Here is a 15,987-nt window from a genome sequence, read left to right on the forward strand (position 1 = left end):
ATAAAATTCAGCACATTTGCTTTTCGAATTGATGTTAAATGTACTATAAAGTACATTTCGAGATAATTTAAATGAGAATACAATACTCTGAAACTCTACATGTTTAATTACATGTTCAAATTTCTGAAGAAGATTTTGAATATGATACCTTTTCTCTTTTGTGTGCAGATGCAGATGTATAAATATAAGTATGATTTAATGTCTGAGGATTTGTAAAGGATTTTGATCAAGCTTTTCCGATGCTTTAAATAGTATGGTAAAATGTCGTAATGTTGATTGTATATTTTGTGTAGGTTGTATTGACATATAAATGAATTAAGATAAAATTTTTTAAACGAAGTTACACAATAACCGAGATAACATCTCAATTATTTTTCTCTTAAAAAGGATAGATTGTTTTCATTGAAGAATTGAAATGTTAAGTGACACTGACATTAATGATAAATGATATTGAGAATATCTAGTTGCTACATTAAGATTATCTGTGGATACACAGTTTTAGATTTCTCACGGTGATCGCGAGCTAGGAAATGGTAGCCCACTTTGATTCTTCCAATTGGGAAGCTCTAGATGGATAGGCGGATAGAGGTAGAGATGCAGTGAGAAAGGGCGGGAGAAGTGACGGCGGGAGGGGCAAACGCGCGTGGGAGGAAGATGGCTATATCGTGGCTCGGAAAATCGATGTTCAAATGCGCCACCACGTGATTACGTCCACCAAGCGGGAGCGTTATCTCACCGTGTAATAATGCGAGGCGCGATTATTTGCGACGACGATGATGAAGAGCGAGCAGTAGTGGGGATCCGCTCCTCATCCGCGTGGTGGAAGGGGGGGGGACGAGATCATGAATGAAAAGGATGGGAGGTCGTTTCCTTATCGACGCACGCTGACGGATACTTAAGCCGGCTAATTAATGACGCGTACGTGGATCGATTATGGTCACTGTCTGTCGTGCGGGAAGCGTAATTCGCTTCCTCGGAGATTACGCTAGCCGGTGCAGCGGTCTTTCGGGATCGGCTCGATTATTCGCGGAGCGATTCGTGTCGCATTTGCGGCCTATCTAAAAAGGCTTAGGTGTCGTCGTTTTTTATCGTTCAACGTCCTTGATAGGGAGAAGTCTTGATCTCGAGCTCTTTATGACACTGGAATCCTCGTAAAGCCGTTAGCGAATGCATATATCGTTTTTTCGTATGGATAGTCAACAATCACGCGGATCGTTCATCGATCTGTAAAAGAGATAACAGATTTTCCGCTGTAGAATGGTGATCGATAAGCGACACGTGTTCGAGTGACTGTTTCTCGATGGAAAAGTTTCGAACGTAATTAATATTATCGTCAAAATTTCCTGAATTTTTGTATTGTGTTTAATTTAGGACTTAAATTGGAAAACTTTCTGAAAGGATCTGCAGATATTTTTTTTATATCAATTCGGCTTGTATCGAAATAATGATTATTAAGTGAGTTAGTGAGCAGGCTAAATTTTTCACCTAAAACGTCGTATATTATTTACATCTAATTCCATGTATTATGGATATTTGTTATTTTTTCCGTCAATCCATATCGATAGTGGATTTCGAGAGAGATAAGATACAAATCGCGCGGTTTATTCTGATGGCGGCGCAAATTCGAGACTGATGGAATCTCCCAATGTGCGAAAAAGAAAGTATTGGTTGGTTGATCGATTGGATCAATCATGTGTATGATGTGATTTGATGTGTAGAACGTGCGAAAAGGAAAGGGGATGTGAAATGAAGGTGCCGGTCCGAGAAGAAGTCGCGTAGCTCGCGTTCCGTTCGCGATCGGAAGATCCAATCTTCGGGCGCGTCGCGACGAAAACGTGTTCGCGATAAAAAAAAAAGAAAAACGGGTGTTGTTCGATTGTTGATGTGTGGTGACACCTGCCGCCAAGGACGGGAGACTGCGCAGGGGGTTGCAAAATAGTACCGGAAGTTACCCTCTGCCGGCAGTCTCCCCGCGTCCGCTTCCTCTTCCGCCAACGACCCGCGACTGGACGGCGAGCCTGATGGAATCGTCTTTCTTTTCTAGGAAAATGTTCATCGGCGGTCTATCTTGGCAGACCAGTCCAGGTATGTGGAAAAAGACATAATAGCGTAATCGAATCGCATTGACAATCATTTGCGATGGATGCCAACGGTGGCACCCATCCGGCCAGGAAGTCCCGTTTGCGAGAACGTCGGTCTGATCATCGTGAGCATTATCTCCTTCCGTGCGTCTTCACGGTTATTATTTACTGATTTATATGTCGACATGCATTTCTCTCACGAGTTGCTGGGCATCGTCGAGGGGTATCATTATTAAGAAGTTGAAGAGCGGCTTTTTTTATGAGAGAAATGTCATTATTAACGGGAATCTGACTAATGGACACTTGACGACTGAATTTCTCTTTAATGAAGTTTGATGCCATTATGTGTTGCACAGCTTCATTTCATTGTTAAATATTAATTGGCGGGTAAGCCGATATAATAAAATTTTTATTGAGGTAAAAACCATATTTTATATAAAAAGTAGAATCTCAACAATAACTTTTTATATAAAGCTAAATTTTATTGCAAAATATTTTAAAAAAGTTTTTTAAAACTTTTGTTGTGTTAAAAAAAATTGGTGCCATTTGTAAAGGAAAATTCTGAGATATTGTAACAGACAGTTGTGGTGAATTTCGACGGTGATTTAAAAGTTTTTGTGATTGACTGCTTTGTAGTTTATTCCTTTATTCTATGGCGGAAAATATTGTCGAAAAATATCACATATAAAAAGTTGGAAAATACGTATTCTAAAATTTTGGAAAATAGAAGGTTTTTGTATTTCCTACTGTTTTACAACTTGACATATTTCCTTATTTTATGACAGAGAACATTACTATACGTCATCTCTGCTACCTTTTTATGTAAGAAGAGAAATATCATACGTGAAAAATGGTAGAACTTAATGTCAAGTTCTGCGCGTTGTAGGATGCCGTCTATATTTTTATAAATTTATACAACGTCTTGTATAAAGGCTAAAAGATTATGTCCGTTGAGATCTGTGATCTCAAACTACGATATATAAAAATCTTTGTATTATCTATGGCTTTATATTTTTCCGCGCAAAACATCTGTGTAACCATTTGAAAAACAATGTCTCTTTGATATTGAAGAAACGAGATATGAAACGAGAAAGAGTTCGAATAAAGAGCTGGAACTCGATTCTATTTTCAGTTCTATCATAATATGTATCGAGAAGTATTGTATACAAGAAATGGATGGAAATTAATCAATCAATTTTTGTGTATATAACATCATTTAGATTTAGATTTTCGCAAATTTATCAGATCCGTTTTACAAACTAATAATGATATGATTTGTTGACATACTTTAATGTTACAAGCAATGAAATACAGACAGTTTTGTATTATCTTTTTAGTATTATGTATTATCTTACAAGTTTCTTTTGTTATCATTCAAAGCAAATAATTGACACATACTTCTAAGTTATTGAAGAAGCATCATGAAATGAGAAACAAGGAAAACTTCCAACAGATCTCAATTTTCTTCTTCTGTTCTCTAACATATATACGATAAATAACAATACGTCGCGCTAATGATACCGCATAGAGGAAGCTCATTACGAAATGGGTGAACGGAGATGGTTGGAAATTGTGGTTGTACTTAACAGCATATTTATGGTGATCATGCACATCCGCGGCTTTTTCGCGATATCTAATCAGGTCGGTGTTCGCGCGCGTATACTATATACTAATCTTATTTATTCTCGTCACCTACATTCGCGTTATATTTATTGAAGATATTACCAAAGATCTCGGTAAGGCCTATATTTTGCCATGTTGATATTTATAAATGGCATAGAACTATTTCAGATAAAAATCTTCACCTATAAAGATAATTGCTTGACAACAAATATATTTATAATGCGTAATTTTTATAACAAAGAAATTAGTAATAATGATGTTGTATAATACATATCGAATACAATTATTATTTATTATTAATACAATTATTATTATAAATGATAAATAATAATATAATATTATTATTTTTTAAATGTTTTATGTTTAAGATATGTAACCATATATCTTATTATAGAATTTGAAATGTATAATATATAATACACACAATTTCTCTGTCGTTCTTCCTCCTTTGCTCTCTTTCTTCGAGAGATACGACAACGTGTCGCTCGTTTTCGTACCGTTCTTCAGCAATGGGTTCGTTCCAAGAAGAGCTTCTTACTGAAAGAATACGAGTAGCGAACTCATTAGCGTTATTTGCCGTTGTTGCGTAAGTCGTGCTTCCATCTCTCTCTCTCTCTCTCTCTCTCTCTCGTTTCTCGCCAGCTCGCTTGTTCCATGGTTCACTTTCCGCACTACAATTCGCTCTTTCTCTGCAAGCCATTTACAGGATGTAGACGAATAACTTTTATAAACTTTGTGGACGCGTAGAACGTTGGTACACGTAACTTTTCGAGCGAAACGTGGGGCCCGCGAAACCCCATGTTGAGCGTTGTAAGGCGATAAAAGCTGCTGGTCTAACATGAATCAGCAGATCAACTTTCGTTTAATTTACACTCGTGCCGTCATGTTTTGAAAAGGTTGTGTACTAAATTACATGAAAATGAGGTCAGTAACCAAAGCTCTCTCACCAGATTTTACGTCTTATAGAGCAAAATGGAGCTCATGGAGAATCCGTGTATCGTTCTCAAAGTTACTTGCATTGAATAAGTTGCTTGTGTATTATATACATTCACGAAGTTTGTAAATTATCCGTTTACATTCCACATAATTGGAAGACGCGCGTTTCACGGTGTTGAGGTTTCTGCCTTCTCTCTTACTTCTCTCTCTTTTGTATTAAATATCTAGTTTAGTTTTTGGAATAAAGTTAATCGAGCTAGGCGCGTTAGTTGTTTTGTTATTACTTTATTGGATTATGCCTTGTGAGACAATACATTATATATAACTTTTTAATTGTGCTTTGTCCGCCACATTACGATAATTTTACGGTGCGTGCAATAAGGTAATTAATAGGTTTTTCACGATTCGCTATTTAATAATATACAATTGATTAGAATTATTATTATACACATAAAATGTCGTTATAAATTCCGCAATATTTATTTAAACATTTTCAAGCTCAGAGAACTCTCGGAAGCAACAATAACGAAACATGAACCACAAAAGGGATAAATATCTTTCGGAAGTATTGAACAATTATAGCGATTTTATATCGCTATAATTTATATAGCGATAAGTGAAACTTTAATAAATCACGCGCGATCTCTCTTGATATATACGTGAGAAATATGATACATAATAAGCGAAAGTGTATAGGTATGTAAAATTTGTGCGTTATTCTTTTTACTCTGAATCGACAATATGATATCCGGTTCCAGAAAAACCAATAGCCGCTGGAATAATATTTTTCTTGGTGTATTTGAATGATATATACCGTGGCTCGACTACATAATACTAGTACTGTCCGAATTGTCGGTTAAATTCTTTGCAGCAAAAAATATGAAGCAAGAAATATAAATTTTTTGTAAAATTTATCCATAATGATAATTGTGTAATTTAGCGAGGAGAGAGACATTTCTTATTTATAACTTTCTTAATTGATCTATCTTATAGTTCATGGAAAAAAGTTCATCTTATTTTATCCTTTTCGTTTGATAAAATATTTTATACATTTATATGATTGAATTTATTTTGTCCATTACGCAATAGATTAATTCACGAACGATTCTAAATAATCAAGATATTACCCTATTTACTTTTGTAAAATGCAATTTCTATTAACGCAATGTAGGTATTCTTCGTCAATGTGATTGATTTCACCTCAAATTAACAGAGAGATATTCACTCGTGGGATAGGTAAATCGAAAGCTAATGCCGCGTTTAATTAATCATATGTGTAACATTAACGCGTGATTTCCGGAATTATTTAATGATTAACACATAATGATTAACGATATATGTATGTTTTACTATCTAAATCTTATTATACCAGGCGTTAAAATAAAACATTAAGTATCACATAAATTTCGGTTAAGAGCATTGTGAAATTTGCGGCTTACGCGCGGTATGAGCGTCTTTTCTAACGAGCGCCACGACATCTTCGGCGATCTAAACATTAGACTGACGCTTTGGGACTGGTCCAGAGGTTGTGGAAACAATGTACACACTACTCAGGGCTTACAAGCACGCGTCAGTTTACGCCTGATTTTCGTCAGTCTCGCCGAGAATTAGTGTAGGAGGTTTATAACAACCGCTATATAGGTAGCTAAGAATTTACTGCTTGAACACAAACGCGTTCTCGATACCGAGCAGCTCATGTTCTTATCTCGTTAATTTTCTCGGAAGTTTTGCTAGCTACTTAATTTAAAGATGTACAGGTAATATAACACAGAAGGCGTGACATATTTGCTTTTGTTTTATATGTAAATTTTAATAAAATAAAATCGGATGTAATTTTTTTCAAATGTAGGAAACATTATCGATATATTTTTATTATAAATGATTGAAAGTCTATTGATAGATTCTAATTAATTAAATTTCAGAAAGATATGTAGATAACAAAATTTTATTGCTTATTTGATTGTAAACAGATTTCGCGTTATTGCAATGTTTTAGAGGATTTGTTAACAAAGATTATCAAAGACACGTATCGCAACGTTAAAAAGCAACATTTAATCGAATTATGCAAACAAATTAATTTTTTAATCGCTCAAAGAATCTACAAATGAATGAAACGCGAATCCAAGGTGTTTTGATTCTTTCTATCGCATTTCTCTCGTAATTTATTTACGATTCACGTTTGGCAAAATGGTTTTCGAAATTATTTATAATAAATTTTCATGGAACAATTTTCTGAATAAAAAGTAAATGTGACAAATACGAGATTAGAGGTTAGCATCGATCTTTTTGCCTTTTTGCGATTCATGATAATGGTATGCCAAACATGAGCGAGCACACTATCGACTCTCGCAGCAAATCGATCGCAAAGTGCGGACGAGCGAAACCTCTGACGTTTTCCTGTCGTCGTCGTCGTCGTCGTCGTCGTCGTCGTCGTCGTCCTCTTTGTCGTCGTCATCCTCGTTGTCGTTGTCGTCTTCGTTCTCTTCGTCGTCGTCGTCGTCGTCGTCGTCGTCGTCGTCGTCGTCGTCGTCGTCGTCGTTGTGGTTGTTTCCTCCGCTACTGTCCGTTTCGTCGTCGTCGTCGTCGTCGTGGTAGTGTCTGATGCAATCGAGCGCAACAGACTCTACTCTCGACTCTCTCGCTATTTTTAAACGTAATTGCACCCGGCCGTTTTAATGGGCGACCAGGCATAGTGACGGAGATAGAGCCGCGAGCCGACACGGAAAAATAGCGGCAAAAATTTGCCGACAAATTTCACCGGGCACGTTAACCCGCGAACTTCGGACGAGAAGACATTAAACTTAGCGCTACTGCCCGTGGAAATGATGCTTTAGTAATTCAGAGTAGGAAGGCCTCAATCGATCTTTCACCACTGAGGATCTATATTTGATACGAACAAATGCATCTCTTTTAGATGAAATTTCCGCAAAAAGTATTATCGTAGATTATTTCTTGAAAGAGATACTCATCATGTACGATACTGTAGCTTGTACTATATATATTTGACCAGAGAAGCTTTCATTCGATTTGCAAATGTCGATCGCATTTTCCTCGGTACTTCCAAGATGACTGGATTGATTTTTAATTATTGTGAATTATGCATTTTGCGATAAGATCACAATAATAAAGTTCGTCATGCGCCACTTCGCGTGCGAGAGTTTATGTGGGGCAAAACGAGACGTCCGTCGATTAGTCACAGAATACCGACGTCGTCATCCCTAAACAACGCCAATTAGTACCACTCTAGAGCGGATTATAAATAGTACGGTTAGGTAGGTCTGGGTTGAATTGGACGGGCTTTACGTTGCGTATTAACGCGGATGACGCATTTCGTATGGATATGTGTCTGTCCCATTCGACGTATTTTTAAGTTAATTTCAACAAGTGCGTAGTAACTCAATTGCACCGATGATGTTGAACGAATTTAATTGAATTAATGCTCAGACAAAATTATTTTTAAACTGCTCAAAAGAAGATCCGCAAATGAATGAAAATGCGTGGAACTTGGGATGCTTCTGTGCCATATTTCTCTTTTCAGAATTTATTTACATTATTGTGATGCACGTTTGCAAAATGGAATTTGAAATTTATTTATAATAATTTTTTATTGGACGATTCAGTATAATTACATTTAGTGAAGTTATATATGTATAATGTATTCACACACAATTTGAATTATTTATTTTAACTATTTTTGCGATTCATAAATATTGAACGATTTTATATCGTAGCAATAGTACTTTTAAATAGTACGACAGTCGTCAACACAACTGCGACTGTAAAGTTTCATCGCTCTTTACAATTGCAGGGAAATTCAAAATATCGATGAACAAAATAAATATTTTCCCTTTTATTTTCCTGAAATATTAACGCAAGTCGTAGTTTGTTTTGATCAGGCGCGCGGGCAAATGTTATTTCCGCTATATTTTACCAAAATATGCAGCCCGATGTGGTATAGCAAATTTCGGCCGGAGCACTCGTGAACGAATACATGAACTGTCGAGGCATCAGAAATAATATTCGCAGATGTATGTCGTTTACAATTTAGCGGGTGCTTTAATAAATATTTTTTACCTCGCGGCGGTTTATCGTCACGTTTCCGTCATTGCCTTCATCGCCAGATGCTTTTCCTATAATAGATGTATATTGATATTACAAACATGGATCTAAAGAATATTTATTTTTTTAATAAAGCGGTAATATATTATTTTAAAGTTTTATGTTATTATGAATATCACATAAGTCGATAGTAGAACAAAATAGCTCTTTCCTTATACATGGAATAAGAGCTCTTTTCTACTCAAAGATAGTTAAAGAAAAAGGAAAATAGAAAAAGAGCTGTGTGTTCTACATTCTTTCGATAATATAATTTTACATCAATTACTTTTATCAAACCTCTACTTTCTACCAGATAAAACTGTTCATTGTTGTCCCGTGGAGGTAAAAATTTCGTTGCAAAAGGAGTTGCGAATTTATTCTAAAAGTTCCGAAGACGAGAATATATGTGCGCGCACTCGAGAATTTCAGGATTTAAATGTTCAAGAAACCAAATAAGATCTAAATAGTTTAAGAATTTCTCAAGTTTTATTTGCTATATAGTTTTACAGTTCCCGCTTCGTATCTTATTCGGAAACTGTCGATATTCCGATATTAAAACAAGCGTTCTTCTTAGTTCAATTCGTAGGCCAGTAGTCGAGAGAAATGACGGTAATTCCGGGACATCCTGTATATCCTGCAACACTTCCGCGCATAGAGGGAAGTTCGGAGAGGGAACGAACGGGTCGGCGGCGACGGTGAACGTGGTTCTGAATATGTATGCACCGGCCGGCAGTCGTTCGCACGGTCGACGAACACTCTTATCCGCGAGCATCTCGTTTTGCCGGCTCGCAGATCTCGAACAGAGGCGCCTTGTGCCGATACGCGTACGTTAGAAAGAATCTCATAACAGTCGGTGCCTCTTCCCTTATCGGGCAAACCGTCGTCACGACCGTGCTTCTTTTTTTTCCCCTCCCACTCATCCCCCCTTTCACTCTTCCCAACCTCATATGCGTCGACGAAAGATAAGCCGAAGCTCCTCAGAGATAAAAAAAAAAGTATTACATGTAATCGGAAATTGCGAAAAGACTCTTAAATAGACGAGATATGCGTCATACAGATCGACGATTTATAAAGTCGCGATGTCGCGTTAAAAAGACGGCAAACCAAATTCGATAAAGTCAATAGAAAAGCAAATGTCTCGGCTTTTGGAATGGCGTTTCGTGCTTATTGATACAAAGTATCGCATAGTCGATTTTATGGATCGTAGATTAATTGTATTAGGTTTAATAGTATGATTAATTGTTGTTGAATATGTATAATGTATAATGCGGTGTATATGGTCAAAGTGTGGCGTAAATATTTACTATGTGCTTGTCGCAGAGTTGACAAGTTAAGCGCCTGAAAGAGACATGCATGAATATTAGTTGCGAGTAATATAAGTATATATTTTAATACATAAATTCAGTTGCATATACTACTTTTGTATTATTTGCAATTATTTAATGAATCTATAAAATTATATAATATACAATTAAAATATTCTTTTTATTTTATACTAATATATATTTATCGCTGACCTTTGGTATTCTGCTCTTTAAATAAGTCCAGATAAGCTATAAATGTGATAGCCATAAACTGCTGAACAGAAGATATCGCATTATTTATTTTTTTATATTTAAAATTTATATCTATTATTTATAATTTATATATATGATACTGCTTAATTTTCCTTTCATCTTTAAATATCAACGAATTCTCTCTTACAACTAATACGGTATTGGAAAAATAGGACTTGACCTGCGTTACGATTTATTACAGCAATTCTTTGATTTGTTATCGGCCGTTTCGATCGAACGCGGAAAATGGAATTTTAGAAGAGAAATAGCTTCAGGATAAAAACGTGTCATAAACCTTGAAAAAGAAACTAGCGTCCAGAATATTACCGTATAAATCTGGAAATAAAAAGAAAAAAAAAACACTTCCCTGCAGTTTTAATTAACTTAATGTCTGTTATTATAATTTAATTGAGATATATACGAAGTTTTTTCAGTCACTGATATAATCTTCTTTTAGTTTTTTGTTATTATAAATTTATCTGATCAATTCACTTTCTCGCACGTTTACGTTTATATTTGATGCCTTTCGTGCTGGAATTAATGTAATGCACCATGGAGCGCGTCGTGCGCATCGTTGGAATTACATTGCTAGTGATGTCGCTTAATAATGTCATGATTTATCTCAAATAGCGCGCGATAATCTTCACAGTTGATATTTACAACACTTTCGTTTCACGAAATTGAAACGTTTGCATTCAAGTTACACCCGTTATTGCCTCGCATGCTCCAATTCGCTGTAGTGCCTCTACCGAGTGCATCGAGCATTTAAGCTGCATTACGATTTGTCCGACGTTATTTAGCGCAATCGTGATTTCTCCCAGATTGCACGTGGAGATTTTTACAATGCTTTTGCTTCACGAAACAGAAATACGCTTGTATTCGAGGTATTCCGCACACATTGGCCATTATGTTAACGTTAGAAGCATCCGATGGTTGGCTGTTGGTAGAATAATCTCTTATACGTGAAAGAGAGTAAAAATCGTCTTCTTCAGTTGACAAAAAAATTTGAGAAGTTCTTTTCTTTTCGTAATTGCGTCAATATTATTACTTGGAAACTTACGAAAAGTGTTATATATCCAGCTACGAAGCTAGAGCTGTAATAGAGAACTCATAAGCCTGAAAATAATCCGTAGTACAAAAATAATAAGGAGAGGCAAAATCAGAGAAGCGTTACTTCGTATTAGCGCTAAAGAGAGGACTCGAGAACGTGGATTCCCGTATTGGAATTATATGATTGCAGTTTTCCGTAATGGTTTAATAATAGTAGCGGCTACTTCTCTTATAATAGAACACGAGGGTTATTACCTTCGACATTTCCGTTTTGCGATACTGTAGCGTTTACATATATATACAGCTCTGCATCCAATGCCTCACATGCTTCGGATCGCGGTGGAATCCGTCCGCGACGACGGACGCGGAGTAGTGCATCGCGGAGTGCATCCAGCGCATCGTTCCCACTGCGCCTCTCCTCCTCTCCCATCCTGCTGGCGTGGCGGTCGTTCGCGCCAGATGCTTCGTCGTTTTCTCCTGTCGGACGCACGTGCTGCTCGTATCGTTTGTTCGGGCACCGGCCGTCGGAGACTGCAAGGTAGAGAGCAGGAGGACGGGGCGAACAGCCGGGACGGGACGCGAGAGAGGATCGCGTTGATGCGAGCATAAATGTTTACGCTACGTGTCGCTCGATAACGTTCGTTATCGGCAGTCTTTGAGCCCCGCGTTTCGCGCAGTTCGCCGAGTCTGGATGCGTTTTAACTTGCACCGCGCGGACGCTCGAAGCGGCGGCCGTCGCCACGCGCGACGTGAATCTCGAGATCGCGCTAAAATAGAATCGGCCACGACGGTTCTCACTCGATGGGCTTAATGCTTTAAATCTTTCGAAGGAGTTTTGAAAGTCCGACATTTTTCTTGACAGACAGTAGGATAAATGCTCTAAATGAGCGTTTGGAAGCACACAAAATTATTTTAACGTCAATCAGTTTAATTAAAAAGATTAATTACTAATAAATGCAATGAAAATATTGTCCGATAAATCGTACAAGATACAAAAAGTAAAAGGTATTTAAATATCATAAAATTACCGAGATTTAATAATTATTAATTATGTCATTGGAAAGTCACTGTGGCTGCGCGTTTATCGCATTATCGCAGTTACCTTAATTAATCCTAATTGCATAGCTTATTATTAGAGAATGTATTTATAATTTTTTTATTCCAAATAATTTAACTTTATAATTGGGTATTTCAAATCGTTTAAGTTCTATCATTAGCAATTATTATTTTTTTTAGAATTTAAAGATGATCAGAGATTCTAAAAAAAAAAAATACCGGTCTGACTATTTCTTATGGTCGTCGAGAGACGTTTAATTGAATCTCTTAGCCGCTGCAAATACAATACACCATGTGAATTTTAATTGTTAATTTACGTTGGCTTTTGTTGCTTGTCGCACCCTTGAATGATGTTATTTGGAGCTGTTTGAATGAACAGCTTATCAGATTAAGAGATTTAAAGAAGTGACGATAATATGACGACATTAACATCGGTTTTTTAAATATAACTTAAACATAGCTTATACTTTATTTAAGTATAAGCTATGTTTAAGTTATATTTAAAAGATTGATGTTAATGTCGTCACATTATCGTCACTTTTTTAAATCCCTTAATCTGATAAACTATTCATTCAAACAGCTCCAAATAACATCATTTAACCGTGCGACAAGCAGCAAAAGCCAACGTACACAATTAAAATTCACATCGTGTATTGTATTTGCAGCGGCTAAGAGATTCAATTAAACGTCTTGACGACCATAAGAAATAGCATTTGTCAACGATAATTAGTGCATCACCCGAAAACAAGGTGATGTATACGATCTTAACTGATGTATCTAAACAGTTTCTTCTGATCAACTGCATTTTTTGTTTTAAGAAGATTTTTATAAATATTACACGATAAGTTTTATATGTTTTATTATATACATTGAAAAAATTTATTCTAAGAGATGCGGCAAGCTGTGTCATTTTCACTCATTTTCTTTTGATAAATCTTGTTTTCCCGTTTGAAAGTACGATTACTTGGTAAATATGACTTGCTTTACTGTTTGGACTATAACCATAATATATATGATGTTATTGCCATGCAAATATTAATTTTGACCGCTGCCGGCAATTTAATGCAACCCTCATTTTCATATTTACACCGCGCGGATATTTACTTTTTTGGGAAAAGGAAAGTTTTGGGGTAGTGAGAGAGAAAGGTATAACTATACAGTTGGTGAAGCTGTGCAAAAACAAAAAGTCATTGGCGAACACGTGAACGAGAGCGATGTGTGCAGGAGCGCGGGTGGCTGCGCATCGCGAGGATTTCCTGTATACAGCATCGGAGCGCTATAGTTTCCAACAATGGCAGTCATATTGCCTTGCCCCGCATTTCCTCCCTGTCTCGTGTTCGTTCCTTCCCCACCGCACTCGAATTCATTCAACGTTTCCAATTAAGGGGTTAGTCCACTTTGCGTCGGCAGTGAGGTGTGACTTTGCGCCGCGGATGCGCGCCGTTCTCGCACGTTCTAGAACTTCAGTCGACCGAAACGCTCATCATCATTAAAGCCGCGCGATTACACGCGTTTTGACGCGGGCAAAGGTTTGCTGCATAAATTCGAGAGTCTTATACGCAATCTAAGGGGAAATCAAGAATCTTGGTTATCTCGTTTACTTAAGAACCTTAAGATCTTTTTCGTTCGACATAAAATTCACGAATTCTACCAATCTTAGAATAATATTGACAGATTATAGTATCGGAAAAACGATAACATTTAGATTAGATTTTAACATTTTGAGCTCTTAGAACTTCCAGAGTTTTAGAATTCTAAATTTTAGGAATTGTTGGATCTTTAATATTTAATTTCCATGTATCTTTAGCCTTTTTCAAGATGAGATTTTAAGAATCTCAGATATCAAGATTTCTTAATCTTTAAGATCTTTGTATTTCAAAATATTCATAAATTTGCTTTCTTATAAAGTCTTTAGTTCTTTAGATTTTATATCCGTCGATGCTTAATTATAAATACGTGCGTTATCATATACATGCTTTCACTTGCGAGTGTACTTTTGCATTGAGACACTTGATACACGGTTATAATTATACATACATAATGAATATATGTATATTGATATAATCACTAAACGTTGTGTAAATCAGATTAGAGTTCGCATTAATAATTCGCTAAAGTGAAGGTTTGTCCACATGGATTAGAGGCAGTTGCGCGCTCTAATCAGCTGGCGATTAACAGGTCCTGACCATTCATCATTCCATGTACCATGTATCGTAAATCTTAATCAGTATTTATCTCTCTCATGCTAATAATGCTTACTGTACATGGCTGCCGTTCGTCAACGTACGCTATGGATCGTTTTTCAAAACGACGTTTTACCTGCGATAGCTTCAGGCACTATGGGGAATGAAATCAAATATTATGAATTTGACACGTTTATTTAAAATTCCTTTAAATATACATCACAGATAGATATTAAAGTATATATGTATACATAAATTTATATGCATAAGATATTCTATAATAACGTATCAGCTGAAATTTGTTGATATTTTTCATGAAAGTGTAATATCTTAATCTTATGTCTTATGTCATTATTTAACTTGTTAGAGAGATAAAGAAAAGTTAATTCCGAAATCTCAAAGATGGCAAAAATTAGTTTCTAAACTTCATTTTTTATTATATTGCTTCACAAGACACATTTTTTGACATTTTAATGTCACATATATTCGTAAATGTAAATAAATATTCTTATTATACGGATTACGATATATAAAGATAGTTGTGAAAACTCTTACGTATAATTATATTACGCAGTTATGCCGTGTTAATTGCAAGGTATTCCTAAACTAGCTAAAGACGCATATCGCGTAGCGTTCACTCAAGCCCGTAATTGCGCTTACACGCATACCGATCTGTTATCCGTTAATTATAATAGCTCAAGAGATATTAATCTTTACCGCTCAGCTAATTCTGCTTTTTGGTTTCTTATGTGCAGGTACTGCATACAGTATATACTTATTAGCTGATATTAACAAATTATTAATAAATTTTCCCTACCATGTTTTACAAATAATAATTTACTTTTATATGCACATAAAAAAAAATGCATAAATATCTTGCTCTGATCTTCATCGTCTATGGGATATATAAATTCCTTGAAAGAACTTGAAGTTGTTACGTCGTAGCTACCACGTTGACCTATAAAATACAAAATATATTTAAATTATGACTATGTTCAAGATAATTACTCATTAAGTCCTAAGAGGTCCTTACGCGCTTTCCTGTTTTAAATTCTTGTATATAACTCAGGTTTTAATCAAAATTTTTGGACCGTAATTAGTATTTAGGAGTAAAAAGAGTTGTGCTCTTTCTGAAAATCTAGTCGGTGATAAGATGGGATATCTAAAAAAAAAAGAGATATAAAAGTTGAAAGTGAAGGTAAAAAAAAGTGACTCCTACCTTTTTACTGAAATATTCAACTAATAAGTAATTTTATCTACCTTTTTAACAATAAGTAGAATAATCGATATAATTATTATTTACGTGATTATAATAAAAATTCTCAAAAGAGACGAAATCACTTATTAGTTCAATATTTTTCACTAAAAAGGCAGTCTTTTTTTACCTCCACTTTCAACTTTAGA

The 15,987-nt window shown here is 35.8% G+C and overlaps 1 protein-coding gene across 5 annotated transcripts in view; it reads left to right on the forward strand.

Annotated features, from left to right (window-relative positions):
* Rbp6 (RNA-binding protein 6) overlaps window positions 1–15,987 on the forward strand; it is a 598,266-nt gene that overhangs the window by 2,155 nt on the left and 580,124 nt on the right. For 4 of the 5 annotated variants that reach the window (XM_071770002.1, XM_071769996.1, XM_071769997.1 and 1 more), the window contains exon 2: window positions 2,045–2,085. In XM_071770002.1, the coding sequence (XP_071626103.1) occupies window positions 2,045–2,085 (41 nt within the window). Of the gene's footprint in view, window positions 1–2,038; window positions 2,086–15,987 lie in introns of those variants that run through there. The other variant, XM_071769998.1, reaches the window with a different exon arrangement.

The sequence above is a fragment of the Temnothorax longispinosus genome, chromosome 2, assembly GCF_030848805.1.
Source record: "Temnothorax longispinosus isolate EJ_2023e chromosome 2, Tlon_JGU_v1, whole genome shotgun sequence".
NCBI lineage: Eukaryota > Metazoa > Arthropoda > Insecta > Hymenoptera > Formicidae > Temnothorax > Temnothorax longispinosus.